Source organism: Boleophthalmus pectinirostris, unplaced genomic scaffold (assembly GCF_026225935.1).
Source record: "Boleophthalmus pectinirostris isolate CB_2022bp ecotype Guang Dong unplaced genomic scaffold, ASM2622593v1 HiC_scaffold_7, whole genome shotgun sequence".
In the NCBI taxonomy this organism is placed as follows: domain Eukaryota; kingdom Metazoa; phylum Chordata; class Actinopteri; order Gobiiformes; family Gobiidae; genus Boleophthalmus; species Boleophthalmus pectinirostris.
The window spans coordinates 10,936,792-10,949,440 of NW_026571473.1; the positions used below are offsets into that span (position 1 = coordinate 10,936,792).

General features: G+C 38.6%; 1 protein-coding gene across 5 annotated transcripts in view; it reads right to left on the bottom strand.

The window, feature by feature from the left end:
• The window catches only part of lrp8 (low density lipoprotein receptor-related protein 8, apolipoprotein e receptor), a 405,138-nt gene that overhangs the window by 58,775 nt on the left and 333,714 nt on the right, over nt 1-12,649 (bottom strand). For all 5 annotated transcript variants that reach the window (XM_055164423.1, XM_055164422.1, XM_055164421.1 and 2 more), the window contains exons 12-13: nt 10,455-10,573; nt 5,890-6,029 (exon numbers count right to left, since the gene is read on the bottom strand). In XM_055164423.1, coding sequence (XP_055020398.1) covers nt 5,890-6,029; nt 10,455-10,573 — 259 coding nt within the window. The remainder of the gene's footprint in view (nt 1-5,889; nt 6,030-10,454; nt 10,574-12,649) is intronic.

Sequence of the window (12,649 nt, forward strand, 5' to 3'; positions counted from 1 at the left end):
GCAGTTACAGAGAGAGGGGATAATTTTTCACTGTAAAGTCAAATGGAACCAGAGTCGATGGAGCCGGAAGTTCCCCTATGTTCACTTCCAATGTAGACCACCGCGGCTAGAGCATTGGCTTTGTTCATTTATATATGATCTATGGCAGAGGTTTTTAAATTGGGTAAATGTGAGCCTCCCTTTAGAGTATTTAAAGTCAGCCGTGCTCTATACTTCAATCAACCATCAGTCATTCATTTAACCATCCTGCAGAATCCCAAGTAGTTCATTTCAAAAGTGTTTTTATTAAAATGTATATTGGAATCCATCATTTGTCTCAGTGTTATAAAATAGTTGGTGTGCCAAACATTTCAAACTAAGGACCACCTCCGTCACTGGCTTTCAAAGTACTACAAACTAAAAACCCCCCAAAAACAAAAGTCTGTATCATCATTTGTGAAACACTGATCAAAAGCAAGTCCTGAGTATTATGAGTTGAGGTTTGCAAAAGAAATTCAACATTATGTCCAAAAGTTATCAGACCTTTTGTGTATAATCTGTTTCATTCTGTGAGAAAGCTGTTCAACATTTCATTTCATAGTGTGTAAAACCATTGCTTTGCCAGTGTCTCATTCATGCAGTAAAAATGGAAATCTTCAGTGGCCCATTCACTCCATAATTCCCACTCAAACTCCTCATTATTAGTCAATGGGATAGGGACAACCTGCTGTGGCGCTAACACATTTTTAATTTGCTCTGTTTCGACTCGAGATCAGAACCGAGAGCAGAGGAGCGCGCAGCCATTCATCTCCACGCATGAACTTTCCCCGCTGAAGAGACGTCTTACTAAATGCACATAAACCTGTTGTCATGGCGCTGGCACACACACTCGCACATACATTTTGGGTTTCATCCGTTTCGGGGGGTACTATAATTTCCTGGAAACTGATCCTAGACATTGTTACTACTTGGTCCAATGTTAAAATCCTAAATCTGAACTGTAAGCCCACAACTGAACTTCAAATCATGTTGTAGATCTAAGAATAAAATAATATAAGGATAATATAAGAAAAGCAGGTGATCATGATGAGTGTGTATTGCTAGGTTTGGAAGGTATCATAACATTTTATATTACCCTACAAAGGCAGAAAGCCGTAACATTATTTTTGGTCAAAAATGAGTTACTGTCATTTTGTTTGTATTTGAGACCTCCTTTATCATGTGAATAAATATTGTGAAAAATATTGAGCTCAAAATTGACCTTTGACCCTTATTTGGCAGCACTGTACTCTGCTTTTGTACCAAGTGCCAAAAATAAGGAGTCGTGCAAAGGCAAAAGGCAGTAACAGTGTATGGTTTATTTGGGATTTAGTTCATAAATATATTTTATTTTCAAATTCAACCTCTCGCCTCCTCCTTTTTGTTGCGGCCTTGAAACAGCGTCTTAACACATTCAATAAATATACTTTTGTATTCAATTATACTTAAATTATCTTAAATGTGAGAGTATTTCATGTATTTATTCATACTGTACATACTATACTGCAAAGTAACTTGTCTGTCAAACTATTTAACTGTGGAAGTGTCGCCGCACGATCCTGATCAACACTAAACAGGAAATCCAAAGCTCTTTTACATCATTTAAAACAAAAATCATGATGACTCGACTTTGGTGAAGTGTTCTTATAACGAATGGAAGTCTGGTGAAAATCAAGCAAATAATAATAATGTCAGTTTCTGCCTTTTGTCTTTACACGACTCCTTATTATTGGCTCATGATACAAAAGCAGAGTACAGGAAATCAGGGTCAATTTTGAGCTCAATATTTTTCACATATAAATATTTCTTCATTATATCAACTAGTCAAATTTTGGGAGCCCTATTATACTTTTGTCTAGACAAAACAGAAACTTTGAAGTCATTTTTCTCAGTTTCACACTCTGGCGAGCTAAGGTCTTTTTCACAGCATAGGAAGGTCCTATATTACTAAATTGACTCATGTGAGCTTTAAGTCATGTTAGAATGCTGTTACCTCATCAGAAACATACCCCGAGTTGTGTTTTATTTCATTCACACATGTTTGAGTAATCTTGGATTATTAGTCTGTTTACATCTCCAAAGTTCAAAATACTGTTCAACCTTGTGATGTCATCTGTCTGTCTATGTCAGCTGCCTTTTACCTTTAGTTCAGAGAAAAATCGGCAATTCCAGGTCTAAAACTATCCAAATGATACTAGTGAAGGTGTATGGTATTTTCTGCCTCAACCTGTGTGGATGAAACAAAACACAACTCCAGGCATATTTGTGATGAGGAAACAACATTATAACATAGATCAGAAAATATTGTAACATGGGCCCTTTAAGAAGCTAGAATTTTATCGTGAAGATTTCAGATTTCTGTTTCTACAATGTGAATACCCGCCCACATTACTCATGCGCACAAGGCTACATGATGGATGGGCCCTGTGTGTTCACTTCCCTCCGTCACACAGCTCCAGCCGAGGAGAGAGGAGAGTCGACTGATCACACTTTACAGGCCGCTCCTCCACAACCTGCTCCGTATCAGCTCGGATTAGCTCTAACCACTGGCTTCTCTTGCACCAGTGAATAATGTAATGTGAATGAAATGGCAGTGGTTGGAACTATGGACTATGGCCGGGCGATATGCCAAAAAATTAATCACATATTTTGTCCCTCATATTGAACAATCTTGGTTCAGTCTCAATCCGAATTTATTATCAGTGACATTTAAAGGACCTGTATTACACAAAATAGACACTTGTGAGCTTTGCGCCGTCCTATAATGTTGTTACCTCATCAAAAATACAGTTGCAGCTGTGTTTTGTTTCAAATCCGTGTATCATTCGTTCATTCATTTTTAATATAAAACCAAAAATAAGAAAATGAAAAATCAACTCTTTTCTTTATCATTTGTCCCCAAAACCAAAATAAAAAAATAAAAAAAACGCATAATGATTTGTTTTTTCAGTTTTCGATTTAGTGTTTAAATGAAAAACAGAAAACGGATAATGGCCGTTTCCCATTTCCGTGACTTAAACTGTGATGCCGGACTTTTGTGCCGTACACGGACTGAACCAGGACTGAACCAGGACTAAACCAGGACTGAACCAGGACTAAAAAAGGACTAAAACAGGACTAAAACAAGACTAAAACAAGACTAAAGCAGGACTAAAGCAGGACTAAAGCAGGACTAAAACAGAAATGAATCAGGACTAAAACAGGACTAAAACAGGACTAAACCGGTGTCAGTCCCGGTGTCAGTCCCGGTGTCAGTCCCGGTGTCAGTCCCGGTGTCAGTCCCGGTGTCAGTCCCGGTGTCAGTCCCGGTGTCAGTCCCGGTCTCAGTCCCTATCCATCATTTTGGTTTTGGAGACAAATAAAAAAGAAAAAAAAAGTTGTTTTTTATTGTTTTCTTATTTTATGTTTTTTTTTTTTGAAAAACGAAAATGAACGAATGATACACGGATTGTTTCCTTCACACGTTTAAGTAACCTTTTATTATTAGTCTGTCTACATCCCCAAAGCTCAAAATGCTCTGTTGTACTTTATGAGGTCACACAAAGTAATAGTTTGAAGCGAACAGCTCCTTTCACCTTTATTTTGGTAGAGATTGGAGATTCCCTGGCTGAAATGATCCAAATGATTCTAGTGAAGGTGTGTTGATTCTAAAAACACAACGGAGAGCTTCCTGTATAACCACATGTTTGAGAGAAGACCTAAATATGCAGGTTTGTGTGTTAAACATGTGTGAATGAAACAAAACACAACTCCTACTATCTGTACTCATTACAGACACACATTTCTGGTTTTCAATATAAATATCAACTTTTTACCCCCTCAGGCTTCAGGCTTTTATACAACTGGGAGGTAGTGGTGTGGAATCAGGCAGAGAAATTACTCGAAGTAAACAACGGTGGAAAACATTGTATAATTTATAGAAGTATAACTCAACACCATTTCTTATTTAGTTCCTTTGTGGCATGCCTAGTTTGTCCTGTGAATAAATACTACATTATGGAGGAAATGGACTAAGGTTTGCACATTTAAATGCTTAGAAGTCGCCAGTTTAAGTTTATTTTCCTTTGCTAAATTGAAACAGTAAATTGCTGATCATTAATTATTAAAACAACAATTAGAAGGTGCAATAAATGCGCTCTGGATGTTTCAAACTGGCAGGAGAGTCCAGGTCCAGCTTATACAATTTTAAAACTGCCAATAAAAATGTCTGGCCGGCAACTAAAAATGTTTTCGCTAATTGCATGCTCGTGTGAAAGAGACAAGACAAGCTACAAATCTGCTCCCTAGACCGAGAGGATGCTTAAAGGTGCAATGTGTAACTTTTCTGGTGGAGGGTCTGTCAAATGCTTTTCTCCCTGGAGATGTTATTGCTTTGTCTGGAATGTTTCACAGTATGGAGTAAAGCTCCAACAGAATTAGAAATGAGGTTTGAAACTAACTATATTAAAGTTAATTTCATTTGTTTGAAGGGACAGTCTGGAATTGTGGACATAGGACCTCATTTCCTAGTTAGCCAGAGTGTTGGAGATGTGTGGAGCAGAGGTGGGGACTTGAGTGGACTGAGACTTGGGACTTGACTTGGACTTGAAGGTCAGTGACTTGGGACTTGAGAAGCACTTTTGAATCAGAATTCTTTCTATTCTGACCATAATGATTCACACTAAGATCTTGTCATGTCATGTTGATTTAAAAAGGAAAACTTAACTAAATATTTTTTTTCAACTCTTATATACTCTACAAGTGTGATTTTTTTTTAAAGAACAATTTACCTTTAAATTCACATAAACAGCAAAAATCTAAGCTATATTTTGTACTTTGGTTTAAAGACTTGAAATGACTTGAAGCTCAAAGCAGACGACTTGGACTTGACTTGGACTTATGGGCCAGTGACTCGAGACGCGACTTGGACTTAAGGTCAAAGACTTGAGACTTACTTCAGACTTGCAAAACAAAGACTTGCATGTCAATGGCCATAGTTAACCTGTTAAACACAGCCTTACCCCCTCCACAAAACACTCGAAGCAAATCTATTATTACACCAGACTGTCGATGTGAATGTCTGTGTTGATAGAATAATTTTAGAAGTAAAACCGGCCGCAGCAGTGAATTGTACTTCCTGATAGAAAGTTTGGCAGCGGCGGATTGATATCACCTAGGACCTATTTTACTGGCAAAGTAAAATTCTGCTGTTGTTGAGAAAATAGTCCAACAACATGCAACGATTCATGTGATGCAGGATTAGTTTTATTTTAAACAGTATTCTATCAACACAGACCTTTACATGGACAGTCTGGTGTAATAATAGATTTGCTTCGGCTGTTTTGTGGAGTGGGGAAGACTGTTTTTAGCGGCAGGCTAACTATGGCCATTGACATGCACTAGCGTAGCATCAGCGACCTCTGCAAATACAAGAACTGGATGGAATATTTAAAAAAGTGTCTCCACACGTGTCCAACACTCTGGCTCACTAGGAAATGAGGCCCTATGTCCAAAATACAGGACTGTCCCTTTAAACCGAATCAGTATTTAGTAGGTCTGTCATGATAATTACTATATGACTCAATATATGAAAACTGGAACAACATTTTGGGGGTCAATATTTATCGTGTGTACATTTTCTTTGCAATAGTGGGGAGTTTTTAACCATTTTTATGTAATACAATAAGATTTGAGATGTACAGGGTAGAATAAATAACTTCTATGGATAATTATTGATTCATTCTGCCATGTTTTAATGATACTGTATATTTATAAATAGGTTTACTGGGATTTTCCTGGGCCATTCTTTGCGATTTTTGGCAACAGCAGGTAGTTCAAGAACACTGGATCAGCTTCTGATTTTAACTCTAGGTAATATAATATTTTAAGTACCTCAAAAACAGTGAGAGCAAAGGGGTGTCCCAGATGGTCGGTGGAGGATAACAGCACTTTGCGATTGTCTCCGTTCAGATCCACACTGGACAGCAGGTGCAGCTTGGAGTCCACCCAGTACAGACGCCTGTTGGACAAGTCTGGGAAAGAAAAGCAGAGCGGATCAAGTCAGCAAAACCAAGAAAATGAAAAGAAAATCGAGCAAAAGTGTAGTGGACAAGAGGGACATGTGTAAAGCACCAGAAGAGGAGGTCACAGCCAGAGAAAAGCCTGGGGTGAGGGCTGTATGAATACATGGGCCAGGAGCTAAATCATCAATCTTTCCTGACAGGGGTTTGTGGCATGCTCTGAGCTAACACATGTGAGAGTGGGTTGCCGTTTGACTCCGTTACCGTGGAGATATGTGGCCTCTGGCGAATTGATTAGTTTTAGCGCAGGGGAAACTTAACTGTGTTTCAATCCCGTTCTGTTACACTGACCTTTAAAGCCCGATTGAATTATGCATTTCAGTTCAATATCTGCGAACTCTGAGGTGTATTTTGTTAACTTTCATTGTTTTGCTTAATAGAAAAGAGTCATTGGTCAGATAGCATTTTGATTAATACAGCTTGGATACACACAAACCACTATTAAAAGGCCCTATATTATGTAAAATCATCTCTTGTGAGCTTTAAGCCACGTTATAATACATACATGCCATAACATACCTGGAGTTGTGTTTTGTTTCATTCACATATATTTGAGTAATCCTTTATTATTAGTCTGTCTACGTCTCCAAAGCTCAAAATGTTCTGTTCCATCCTGTCTTGTATTACCACATGACATCACAAGGTTTGAGAGAGTATGAGTTTGTGTGTTAAACATGTGTGAATGAAACAAAACACAGCTCTAGATATGTTTTTGATGAGGAAACAACATACTATAGATCAGAAAATAGTGTAATATAGGCATTTAAAGCAGTGGTCCACAACCTTTTTTGTGCCACGGACCGTTTTTTTTGTCTGAAGTCATTTCATGGATGGGGAGGGGTTTAATCCTGGTTTAATCCTGGTTTAGTCCTGGCTGTAGTCCTGGCTTTAGTCCTGGGTTTAGTCCTGGTTTAGACCTGGTTTAGTTCTTGTTAGACCTGGTTTTAGTTCTGGTTTTAGTTCTGGTTTTAGTCCTGGTTTAGATATGGTTTTAGTTCTGGTTTGGAGGGGTGGCCGGTGTGGTGTACAAGAAGAGGCACGGTCCACGCGGAGTATGTGAGAAGACACGGTCCACGCAGTGTATGCGAGAAGACACTGGTACCGGTCCACGGCTCGAGTGTTGGGGACCCATGCTTTAAACGCCAAATAAATTATATAAGCAGCTCTTGGGATCAAACTAAATCACATGTGTATTATCAGCATCTACTTTTACTGTTCAATTATCAGGAGGTGTGAGGTTAACATGCTAGTTGTTGTTAGCTTTATTATGGCTCTGTCTCTGAAAGTTGTGAAAAGAGCTTAGAAACTCATTAGAGTGAATAATTAAGATGTTCTGAAATCATAAAGTAATTGAGGAATAACTTAAGACTTAACTTAAACCATTTTTAAATGAAAGGTTCTGTTTTTCACACACAACTGTAAAAAAACAAGTACAGCTGACAAACTTATGACTATTGGACCCTTCTAAACTATAACCATTTCAATTATAGCGTTTTTATCATATATATCATATATTTTATCGTCAGTATTTTCTGTTGTTTATTGTTGAAAATGATTTGTAGTGCTGAACTACCTGCCCATAACTTCTCCATAAACTTAATTTAAGCGTCTTGCCCATGCATTTTAGATGATGGTAATCTAAAGTCCATCTTCATACGTCTCTCAACTTTCTAAAATAGTTTTAGAGCTTCTTTTTCTTTATTTTTTGTCTATTTGTTTTGATTACCACACTTTTGCCAGGCTTCATGTCACTCTTTCCTAACTTTAAATGGAGCCTGCATGAATGAAACCACACACTACAGTTGCCTCTAATCCACCTCATAGACAGAGCGCAGTAGTTTTACACATAAGTGCCCCCTCAATCAGCTGGCCCGGGTGAAATCAATATGAGAAAAACAACTCCTCTCCCCCTCTCTCTCTCCGCTGTCGCCTTAAGTCTAAACCAGGCCACGTCTCTCATTCGCCTTCCTCCAAAAAATAATTTGTTTTCATACAGATGTGCGAATCCTCCACTGCCTTGAGTGGCGCCGCACTTTGGTTCTCCTCGGGGCAAGGGCAGTGCGCGGAAATTGGCTTGTGTGTGGCGGAGAGAGTTGCAAAGCATGATGGGAGGTATTGATGGCACAGGGCGTCTGGCGTATTAATTTGGCGTCTGTGTTGGCCAGCTTGATTGATGAGAGCCAGTGGAGCTATGACAATAAGAGGCACTCTGCGATTGTTGCACTGGGAGTTGGCTTTTTACCCCCTCATAATGCCTTTTGTCTTTTCTCTGCTCACTCACTGCTTTGTATTCATTGAAATTTCTGTCTCTGTCCAGAAGAACATTGTAACTTTGTCTAAAACTTTCCTCAAACTGGACTTCCTGGACTCTGAATTACACGGTATTGGTAGTACATTGTGATGAGAGTCATACTGACACCTCGCAGTGACATTATGCTGGGGGTGTTCTACATGTATCTCTATTTAGTGGAATGTTCAGCAATTATGTTGACACGAAGCACACATTAGCAAATAATCAAGAATGTTTTTTTTATGGTGGTCTGAAAAAAATACAAAATGGATTTACATTTTCAGGAACCTGTGATCAATATAAGTGTTCACGATCCTGTTTTAGGTGTTTGATTTTCAACAAAAAGGTGACCGTGCCTAAGAGAAAAACTCTAAACTGTAATTCTAGCTTCTTGTGACTATAATTTTATGTGTAAGAGATATGATTAGCAGCACAAATCAGTTCACTTGCTGCAGTTCCAGCTAAGTCAGTTCTTTCTCGTTAGATTGTGTTAAAACAAAGCACAAATTTTTGTGTAACTTGAATAGCAGAGCTTCAGACAGAACAGTGCCTACAGGTAGCTTCACGCACCCAGGGAATGTTGATGTTCACAAGTTCATCACATCAAAATTGAGACTAAAAATGGACTTAACCTAAAACTAAACTGAACTAAATCATGACTAAAACAGGAGTAGAACAGGACCAGTCCTCTAACGTGGACTAAGGCTCTATATTATGAATAGGAATTTTTTACGGACAAAATAGCTGAAAAAACACCAGGATCATATAGAGCGAGTTAATACGAATGGGCCATAATTATGAGGCTCAGTGCAGCAGTTCCAGAGAGAGCGGCCTCAATATTACAATATTTTTTTTCTGGGGACCCATATTTAAAAAGTCACAAACCTTCGTGACCCAAGTCAATAGACATTATTCTTAAATCACAAAATAAAGGTGGATTTGACCATTATTGAACATTAATGAGGATATTTGATTGTTGACTGACTGATCGTGTCTCTGAACAATTAGTATTACTCAAGTTTTAAACAATGAAAATCTAATTGAAGCAGCAATAAACGGTATTCACACGTCACCTATTTGGACATTAAATGTAGCCCATTTCTTTTTCTTTTCAACATTCAATTGAACCAGCAATACTGGAGCAAAATAGTCAATATAATAATTACAAAAAAGATTAGAAATGATACAAAACATGTCTTAACATTTCAATACGTCTAATGAGATAGGTGCAGGAGGAGAGCACAACAGCAGATCAGGTGCAGCATTCAGTCTGTTTCTGTGCTTTATTTTCATTTTTGTGAGCACAAAAAATCCCAATTCACACATATATGTAGTAGTGAAAGGAATAAAGATAGAAAAACTGGCCCAACTGAGGACAGGATATTCTGACAAAATGCTTATCCAGAATGATGATAATATATTCGTTCTCTCATGTGTCAGAACTGTATATTGCAGACCTACATGCAGATCAAGACAAGGCGAACCCCCCCAAAAATCTTTTGCGGCCCACCTGAGGGTCACGATCCAGTCTTTGGGAAACAATGATATAAACAGTCTAGGATCATGCCACATCAGGCCTAGAATGGATTAATTTAGAACCAAATAAAGTCAAGTTGCCCTGGTTCAGTCCTGGCTTGAGCCCAGTTTAGTCCTGATATAGATTTGTTTGGAGGTTTCGTTCTAATCCTGATTCAGTCTTGGTTGAATTCGGGTTTGATTTTAGTTTAGTCCTAGTTTAACCTGGATTTTGATGTGTGTGCAAGTGTGAACATATCCAAAATCTACAGTAAATCCAGTTACCCCAACGTTATTCTTTAAAATTCAAGTCAAGCTGCATTGTTGAACTGACCTTCCTCTACCACATGGACAAACTTGAACAGCTGAACATGTTTAATAATGTGGAAGCATATGTGACCTTCAGAACATGCCTTTACATCATAATAGTCAAATCAATCAATCATATAGATCCCACACAAACCCAGCCATCCCAGACTCTTTTCCAAGGATAAACCATTCTATACAATACTTGGTCTACAAACTTAACCTTGCTCTATATTCTCAGATGCCCTTCCTTGTTGTGTCCTTACCCAGCGTGATGCCATTGGGCCACTCGATGTGCTGCGACACCAGAATCTGCCGGTCCACTCCGTTCATCCCGGCTTTTTCGATTTTAGCGTGATCTCCCCAGTCCGACCAGTACATGAACCTGTGCAAACACAATCACAACACATGAGAATTAGGCCTACGTGCACTTCTTTTAAAGGTTTTTTTTTTGGTTGGGAGTCCATCACCTGCTTATTTCTATGGATATGTCATTGCTTTGCCTGGAATGTTCCACAGTATGACATTAAACATCTCTACCTTATATTTATTCTATTACAGGTGGTTTTATAGCTCAAAAATACCTAGAAAAACAAGCATTGTGACCGTGAGCGAGGTCGCCTCTCCGCAGATCTGACCTGTAACTCGATCTGGTTTGGTCTCCATGAAGATAGAAAGGTTTAATGCCATACTGTGAAAAATTCCAGACAAAGCAATGACATCTTCTTGAGGAAAAGTTACACAATGCACCTTTAAACCTCGCATAAAGTACTATTCTATGTATTTTAATTCACTTGATGCAAGCGTTAGTAAAGAAAGGCTTGGATTTCTTGTATACATGAGTCTCCAATCACTGTAAAACATAACACAATAAGACTATTTTCTTGTAAACAATGAATATGTGTCACTTTAGTAATTAGAAAATTGCTATGAGATATTTATGAATCAATCTCCAGCAATGAATAACAAGAATCTAAAACATCTATTGCTTCAAATCGGCTTTTTAAATTTGTACAAAGCAAGGCAAGGCATGCATGATTTCTACACAAAGTTATTCAGATTGCTTCAAAAATAAGAAAGATTTCAATGTAAAAAACAAAACAAAACATGGAACATATTTTTTGGATTATAAGGTGCACTTAAAATCCTTTAATTATCTCAAAAATTGACAGTGTGTCTTATAATCCGGTGCACTTTTTGTATTTCTTCTGTGCGCACTGACCTTGGACTGATTTTATGTGGTACACGGAGCTCAAAAATCTGTCAAAATGTTTTAGAACGACTTTGGTAAGCTACGAAATGGAGGTCTGCGAGGGACAGAATTTTTATTCCAGCTCCCGCATACACTTGCATTTTGCAGTCCCGCTCCCGCAAAGAATTGTCATTTTCATTCCCGCTCCCACCCGCATCTACAATATTTTGTCCCACCCCCACCCGCAAATCCTGCAAGATTGCAACGTTCATTTTCAGGGCTCTACTACAAAGTGGAGGTCTGCGCGGGACAGACTGTTCAGTCCAGCTCCTGTCCGTCTCTGCATTGTGCTGTCCCACTCCCGCTTGCAAGATGGGGCCGTTCACTTTCTTAATCTCTATCAAACATGGAGAAGCGGAAAGGAATTGTCTAAAATGTGTGCGAGATTAGATCATGTCCGTAAGTTTAGGCTGCTTAAAATGTTTTTATTAATGCCAAATAAAATATCCAGCACAAATGATGTATGATAGGCATACATGAATCATTTGTATATTTTACTTTACACTTTCGCATTTTGCAGTCCTGCTTCTGCCCGCAATGAGCTTTCAAAATGTGTCCCGTGCCGCACTGTTTTGCGTCAGGTCCCGCAGGAGTGCAGGGCTCTACTGCGATGGATTGTCAGAGCATTACGGCTACAGTAATCAGGAACCTTGCGGAGTAATACACATTCACCAAGACAGAGAGGCAACGCCCGGCGAGTTACGCCACGATCTGCCGAGGGATCGTGGACGCCTGGGCTAAAGGATCAGTCTCAAGTGTCGTTTGTTTGTTTCGCTTAATGCGCCTTATAATCCGGTATGAAAATAAACAAGAGAATTCTACATTACTGATTGTTGCCACTAACATCTTTGGAGCATTCTACATTGCGCCTTATAGTCTGAAAAATACAGAATATTATTTTCTGTTTTTTATGTATTTATAGCTATTTTATGGGTTTACTTTTATTTGTAGTGTTTTGGGACTGAGCAGGTTAAACTGAGAGTTATTTTTTATACCTTTTTAATGTTATCTTTGAGAAAATCTTTGACGATGTTCTCTCAAATTGACCTCAGATGACAATAAAGTTGTTGTGAGTTTTCAGAGCAGCCTATTCACTTCACATCTCAGTGGGATGTATGAACGGAATTCTTTCTTAAATGACAACAGATGTACTTGTTATAATCTGTGACATGCAGCATAACTGTGGATTTCGAGCCTTGCAAAAGCACG